The 8,282-nt window shown below is 23.1% G+C and overlaps 1 protein-coding gene and 1 non-coding gene across 3 annotated transcripts in view; one reads left to right on the forward strand and one right to left on the reverse strand.

Annotated features, from left to right (window-relative positions):
* The window catches only part of LOC134830964 (neuronal acetylcholine receptor subunit alpha-7-like), a 175,448-nt gene extending 168,340 nt beyond the window's left edge, over positions 1-7,108 (reverse strand). For both annotated transcript variants that reach the window (XM_063844585.1, XM_063844584.1), the window contains exon 1: positions 6,723-7,108. In XM_063844585.1, the coding sequence (XP_063700655.1) occupies positions 6,723-6,771 (49 nt within the window). In that variant the 5' untranslated portion in view covers positions 6,772-7,108. The remainder of the gene's footprint in view (positions 1-6,722) is intronic.
* Trnak-uuu (transfer RNA lysine (anticodon UUU)) lies at positions 112-184 on the forward strand. The gene has a single exon. It is a non-coding gene; the product is annotated as a tRNA-Lys (tRNA).
* Positions 7,109-8,282: the final 1,174 nt, after the last annotated feature.

The raw sequence follows: 8,282 nt of genomic DNA on the forward strand, positions 1-8,282 counted from the left end.
TTGACAAAAAAAATTTCTTATCAGGTAAATTCAAATCAGAGAATAAATTTCTAATTAGCAAAAAATTCACCTTACACATACTGATATGAAAGTACGTACGTACAAATATAAGCCCGGTTAGCTCAGTTGGTAGAGCGTTGGACTTTTAATCCAACGGTCGCGGGTTCAAGTCCCTCATCGGGCGGCTTCTTTTTTTTTAATTTTTTTTACTTAATATATTTTTTTTTATTTATTTTAATTTTATTTAATTTTTTTTACTCAAAATAATTTTTTATTTATTTATTTTATTTTTTTTTTTGTTAAAAAAAATTTATTTTAATTTTTTTTTGTTAAAAAAAATATTTTTATTTTATTTTTTTTAAGTTTTTTTTTTTATTTTTTTTGACAAAAACTGATAAAAAATTCTTCATTTCAATTTTTTAATATAAAAAAAAAATTTTTTTTTAGACCGATTCGTGATCATAATGATTTTTTACACAATAAGAGCAAATCCGCTTTCATTTTCGTACTTTTTTCATCAGAATCTACTAAATAAAAAATTTTCTTTTCACATTTCCGATTTCATTCAATCACATGTTGTATATCTTTATTTTATGGTTTGCTCAAAGCCCTTTTCGATTTTCGTGAATGAATTCATAAATGTTCGATACTGAGTCTGTGTGCCTTTGGTAGTCGCAACACAACTTCATTTACGATATTGCTTTTTGAATGTTTTAGTGATGATGTTGCTGCTTTCCTACTTTGCTCGCATCTCGCGAGAAACAACTCTTTTTTCAGTTCACACAAATCCATAAATTTGTTGAATGTATATGGTCGTCCTGTTGCCGTCAAGCGAACGAGCGAGCGAGCAAACAAAATGCACACACACACGATCTCGATCAATATGTTTGAAATATTTACAAGGCATAAAAGTGTGTTCGCGTTGCCCTCATGTGTGGCGGTGTGTGAGACCGTCGCATGTAATGCTGTCGAGATATTTTTTTTTTTTTTTCAATAAAAAAAATTCCGTGTGTCATATATAATCACAAAATATCACAATGAATCAGTGTAAACAGGAAGCATGATGGAAAGCAATTGCAAAAATGTACAAGAAAGTGCGGGAAATTTTAAAATAAATAAAAATATAAATAAATTTATTATTTTTTAAATATTTTATTTAAATATTATTAAAATAAAAATATTTTTTTTTTTGTTAAAAGAATTAATTATTAAAAAAAATAAATTGAATAAAAATTATTAAATTATTTTTGATAATTAAAATTATATAATTAAAATTAAATTTAAAAATTAATTAAACGAAATTAAAAATGAAAAATATAATAATTATTTTTTAATTAAAATTAAATAATTAATAATTTAAAAAATAATTATTTATTTAAAAAAAAAAATTGGCAAAAATCTTTTATTATTTTTAAAATATCATTTTAAAAAATCAGCAATAAAACTTTTTATCGAGAATTTTTTTTTATTTTATTTTTTTTTTTAATTATATTTTTATAAAAATATTTTTTTTTTAATATTTATTTAATTTATTATTAATTAATTTTAAAAATTTAATTTTATTTTTTTTTTATAATTATTAAATAAATCAACATTAATAAATATTTAAATATTATTTAATAAATATTTTTAATAATAATTTTGTTTATTAATAAAAAAATTAAAATAAATTTTAAAAATTACTGTTTTTGTTTTATTTCACATTTCCCGCAACTTGCAAGCGCGAACAACATTTTTCGCAAGAATTTGATTTAATTTTTTTCCACTTTTTTGTGAAATAATCACAAATCTTAATACTTTTTCCAACAAATGTTTACATGCTAAAGTCATGTTTCATTTATCAAACCATACCTACACAACGAGGCTCCATTCATCGCTGAACAACGCGAGAGAATGAGGAAGCTCGAGTACCTCTTTGTGTACTACTTACAACTCCTACACAGCAAAAAAATGAGTCTCAAAGGATTTTTTCTTTGTGCGATTTTTTCAGATGTTTTTCTTTTCAAGTCTTTCAAAGTTGTTCGTGTCTCGTGCATGAGAGAGACGATTAAGGCAAAATTTGTATACACAAGACGTGTGTGACAATAATAATAGAATAATGAGACGGCATACGGACACAAACATAAGAGTCCTCACAGACGACACTTTTCAAGTTCTTTCCCAGTTCTTAACTTGTGATGTTATTATTATTATTTTTTTTTTGTGTGTTCAAGTGTCGTCCTTCTGGTGCTTTGTAAGTAACTTGCAGCATATTAGACACATTTGTTCATTCAAGGAAGAACAAAAAAGTTACTTATCTTTAGTTTTTTTTATCTGACACACCTGCATAGTTTTTTTTTTCTTTTTTGTGAAAATTTTGTGTCTCGAATTCTTTCAGAAGTGGAATATTCATGAAAAAATCGTTCTTTTAAAAATAATAAAATATTTTTTTTTTCAATTTTTTTTTTTAATAAATAATTATTTTATTCAATTTTATTAAAAATTTCATTTAATTAATTTTTGATTTAATTTAATTAATTTTTAAATTTTAAATTAAAATTAAATTTCAAATTAAATTTTAAAATTATTTTAAATTAAATTTAATTAATTAATTAATTTTTTAATTAATAATTAATTAATTAATTAAAAATTAATTAATTAATAATTAATTTTTATTTTATTAAATAAACTTTAATTAATTTAATTTAAATTTATAATTTAATTAAAAAAATTAATTAATTAATTTAAAATTATCAAAAAAAAAAAATTTAAAAATTTAAAAAAAATTTAAATAAATTTTTTTTTAAATGAAATCTGAAGAAAAAGCTCGAAAACAGAAAATTTGACCAAAAAAGTAACAATTCTTATTTTTTTTTTTTTTTTGAGTATTTCGCAAATATGTTGATGCGAGAAACCAAAATTTTTACATTGAATGACGATGTGTGACATGTAAGTAACGAAAAAGGGTGTCATTTGTAAGACGAAAGTGTTGCCAGACACAAAATAAACACTTGCGGCGACACATCTTCTCTTAATTTCAAAGAAATTTTGTCATGCACTGTCACTTTAATGCACCGAAATTCCCCAAGACGAACCGTAAATTAAATAAAATTTCATTTAATTTGCATTTTCATTTATTTCTTTTAAAACTTTTTTTTTAATTTTAAATTTCGCTCCATAGGAACAAAAAAAAAATCGAAATAATTGCTTTTCTTTTATATAAAAACATATTCATCATCGTCCATTTTTGCCTAATTGCCCTAATTTGCAATTGAATTGAGGATGAAAATTAACGAATTAAATTACAATTCCCTGATCTCCCACTGCCGCTCGTCGCTGCTTGTCACTGCGTTTCTACCTTTAAATAACAATGCAAACTGGAAACGGGTGTAAAGTGCATTTTCGGATTTGGAAACGCACGAAATATTTTCGACGCAATTTGTTATTATCAAAGTGACAAATTTGTTGTACGATGTGTCGCCATTTCTGTCGTCGACAGTTTATTACTCTGTCTCGTGCAATTTTACGGAGTTTTGTTGATGGTTTTTGCATGCCTGAAGTACCTTGAATTTTGGTTTTATTGTAGTTAAAAGAAATTTATGGAAAACTTGGCAAATTATGGCTTTGTAATATTTCTCCAACATTTTTTTTTAAATTTATTAAAATTTTAATTTATTTGTAATTTTTAATATTTTTTTATTTAAAAATATTAATATTTTAAAAAATGATTTTTTAAAAATATTCATTGATTTTAATTTTATGTTTATTTAAGATAAAAAAATTTATTTAAATTTATTCAATATTTCTAAAAATTTTTAATTTTTAGTAAAATTTTTGTTGAAATTTTTTAGATGTTTTATTCTGATTAATTAAAAAATTTTTAAATTTAAATTAAATTTTAATAAAAATATTTTTAAATAAAAATAAATTAAAATTTAAAAAAAATTAAATTTATTTTAAAAAATTCTACTGATTATTTTTTTCTTTCAATGAATACTGAAAATTTTTTTGTTAAATTTAAATAATTACTAAATTTTAATCAATTATAAATTAATAATTGTTTCAATTAATTTATTTATTTATTTTTATAATAAAATATAAATTATTTTTTTATATTACCTAAATTAATAAAAAATAATAAAAATTTTAATAAATTTATTTTTTATTATTTTAATTAATTTTCTTAAATTTTTAATCGCAAGTATTAAAAATAATTATTTTTTTCTTGAATTTTCCAATTTTTTGCTGTATGAGATTTTTTTTATATAAAACATCACACAAAATTAATAACATCAATAAATTAACGTTAAAAATTGGAAATCTGCCAATTCAAAAGCGCTCAAGTCGGTTAACGAAACGAATATTCTTCCCAATGAAATAATGAGCGAAATCCCATTTTATAACAAATTATCACTTTTATTCGTTCATTCAGACGAACAATGAATAAATGTCCTCTCGTCATGCTTGTACCTCCGTGTTGTGTGTCGCCGATCGGTAACGAGCTGAAAAGAGTCATTTATTTGCGGTTTTGAAACCAAAAATTATTCAAATTGGAAAACACATTCACCGTGAGGCAGTTGTTCATATTTCTTCGATAATTTTCTCGTCCTGACAACCGAAAAATTGTCTCTCGCTCTCTGTGTGTCTCGTTTTATTATGTGCAACAGATAATTTTATTTAATGGCGCACTTCTGGTTTGTCGTTCTGTTGTGTGCAACATTATTGTATCGTATTATTAAAAATAATCACATAATCGTAACAAGACTGAATATGAACAAGTTATTTGGGCGACATCGACACTCAGAGCAAAAAAGGCCATTTAACGAGGGCATTTAAGTTTTTTTTTTATAGTAATAAAATAAAAATAATAATATTAAGAGGAAATGTGCGTGCCTGTAAAAATTATTATACTATGTGGAGCACATTTGTTACCAATTTTTTCTTCCTTTTTTTATTTTAGTGCTGGTAGCAGTTGATATATTTGGGTGCCTTGACGCACAGAAAGGAGGCTGCGACGACGTGTACGTGAGTGTGCCAGTGTGTGATTTATGAGATCGTGATCAAACAAGCAGGCACATGCATTTATGAGGCGTTTATTGGATAATATTTGAATGAAACTTTTATGTAGCGTACGCCCGTGGTGCGAGCTTTTATTGCCTGAATTATTTATTTGAGTGGCTTTGAATTGATTTTTGTGTTTGCCTCATACATTTTTATAGTTCAAGTACTTTTACGTGTCTCAAATTCGACTTTTTTTTTGACAAAAATTTAGTTATTTTCATTCAAAAATTGTTTGAAATGTATCAAATTACCATCGAAAAAAATGTCATCAAATTTCTTTATAAAAGATTATTTTTTTTTAATTTATTAGCAAACAAATTTTAATAATAATAAATAAAACATGTTGCAAAAAAAAAATTTCAAAGTTAAAGCCAGTTAAAAACCCAAATCCACACACATGACAGATTCCCACAGCGATTTATTTATTTACTTGCAAATTATTCAAAAACAAATTTTTAAGTCGTTAAGTGTGTATAGCAGAAAGAATCAGGGAAATAATTATATGAAGTTGACACAGATGATCGAAGGAGTCTAGGTTGGGAAAGACTCAAGTTTCGGGTTTTCGGATTTTATTGAAATGGGTTTGAAAATTAATAAAAAATTTAAAACGCAGGGTAAAAAATCTTTTGTTTTTATTTTTTTTTTAATTAATCAAAAAATTAAAAAAATTTTAATTAATTAAATTAAAAATTTGTAAAATTGTAAAAAAAAAATAAAATATTCATAAGGATTTTAAATACAAATTTTCTTGAAAAATATATTAATTGCATTTTTTATACATTTTTTTAAGTTTTAAGATCGTCGCTTCTCAAAAAGTAAAAATTTCCGGTCAACGAATTTTTATAAAATTTTAATTGTTAAGTTTCTCATTTAAAAGAAGCGTTTTCCATGGGTAGTACGAAGTATACGGGTTTATTAATATGTCATTTTTTTCATTTTTTATTTATTAAAATATATTTAATAAAATAAAAAATGTATAAAAAGGTGACTAAATTTCATATTTTTAGAATTTTTAATAAGAATGTAAAACAAAATTTTTTTTTTAACTTTTTTTACCTTTTAACGTTTTTTATTATATTTAATTTTAATTAAAGTATTTAATTATTTATTTATTTTTTAATTATTTGAAAATTAGTTAATTATTTAAAATTGATAAAAAAAATTAAATCTTCCTAAAAACAAATTTTTTAAAAAAATATATGTTGGTGACTTTAAAAAAATTCATTTAATTTCAATGGGATGTCTTACAAAGTTTAGTTCATATTTTTTATATGATTTAGAGAAGGACTGAAATTTTTCATGATTTTTTTTTATATTAAAAATTTTCTCATTTTTTTTACATTTTTTTTTATTAAAGGAAATGACAAAAAAATATAAATATTAAATTTATTCGCCTCAGTAGATTTTTTTTCTCAGCAATTTGACTTTAATTGACAATATGAGAAAAAATTTAAATTAATTTCTTTTAAAAAAAAATCCGAATCTCGAGTTTTTAAACCAGCCAGGTCTCCCCACAGCACAAAATGTACTGCTTCATTAATATAAACGGCAGTAAACAGATAATAAATTTAAAGTCAAACAAAAAGTCGTGTAATTAATTCATTTTGCGTTATAAAACACAAAACAAATTTTGACTTGTATATAAAGCAAAAAAAAAAAGTAAAACGAAAAAAAACACTTACCTTTAAAACTGATAAAGAGAATAAGTAGCAAGTAGAGGAATGAATCCATACTGGCGTCTGCCAAACACTCGTGTTAATACAATACAGGTAAATGTTAGAAACTTAGATGCTTGGATGGTGTCGATGCCAGCTGCTATTCACAACAACAACAACAACAAACGCCACGATGCCGTCGATCCGATAGGGAGGATGTTGATAATAATAAAGTTCTTTTATTATTCTCCCCACAGAAGCAAAAGTAATACAACAACAGTTACGAGAATATCGCTCCACGTTTTATTCCGTTTTGTTTTGCGTTATTATCCTCGAAAAAAAGTTATATTATTATTACTTTACTTTTTTTTTTGCTTTACTTCCTTATCTCAATCACTTCTTTTCTTTTTCTTTTTGAGCACGTTTTTAAATTTCTTTTTTATTTTTTTATATTTTTTTTTTTGGTGTGGATTTATTAAATCAGATTCTTTGCTATTCTCTTCTTTTTCGCCTTGTCATTCAATTTTGTTTACTTTTCGCTTTTTTTGTTTGTTTTGATAAGCCTAAATCTTAGTAATAACGACATTCACACATTTTTACCATTTATGTTTAATATTATTATTAATAATTTTATTTATTTATTTTTCTAGAAATATCAATACGATTAGCCCAAAAAACTTTTACATTTACGTTTTTATTCAATTAATTAATTAATTCAATTTAGATAGACGATAAATTGCTAATTTGCCATAGATTTCAACTTTTTGTATTTATTTTAATTAATATTTAGTCACTTATCAATTTTTTTTTACTTTGCTTCATAGACATTTACACATAGTTTCGTACGTTATCTTTATTATATTATTAGATCGCAATGATTAGATGAATTTCCGCAATAACTTGGATGAAATTTTTTTCTTCATTGTATGTGGTGCGCTTGCTATATCTGAAACGAGAAAGAAAAAGCGAGACAGAGTAAAGATTAAATTTAGCGATAAAAAGTTAGTAAAAGTTTAAAATTAGATGGGAAATTAGGATTCATCATTAAAGATGGCAAAATTAGATAAAAACGTTTATTACACAAAATTTAATAGAATTTTAGTCTATTGTAGCGAAAAATGGGACGCAGAGAGGGAAATAAACTGACTAGACGTCGTCAATAAATTCAATCAATTTTTCCAATTAGGGAAAAAAGCAATGATGGAAAATTTGTTTCAATTTGTAAAATTTTTTTAGAGTTGAAAAAAATTTTTTTTTTAAGATCAGCAAAATATTGGAAGAAATTTTAATGATTGTAAATAATTTTTGAGTCAATATTAATTTTTCATTATATTCAGTACTTTGAAAGTTCAATTTTTGTAAAGAGGCTGGAATTAAGAAAATATTTAAATTAAATATAAATTTAAAAAATAAAATTTTGTGTCATAATATTTTTTTCTTGCTAAACAAAATCAATTAAATGTCAATTTAATAAATAATTTTTTTTAAATTAATTTAATTAATTTTATTTTTTTAATATTTTAATAATTTTAATTTTAATTAATTATTAATTTTTTTTTACAAAATAAATATTTTAAATAAAAAATA

This window comes from Culicoides brevitarsis, chromosome 2, assembly GCF_036172545.1.
Source record: "Culicoides brevitarsis isolate CSIRO-B50_1 chromosome 2, AGI_CSIRO_Cbre_v1, whole genome shotgun sequence".
Lineage (NCBI taxonomy): Eukaryota > Metazoa > Arthropoda > Insecta > Diptera > Ceratopogonidae > Culicoides > Culicoides brevitarsis.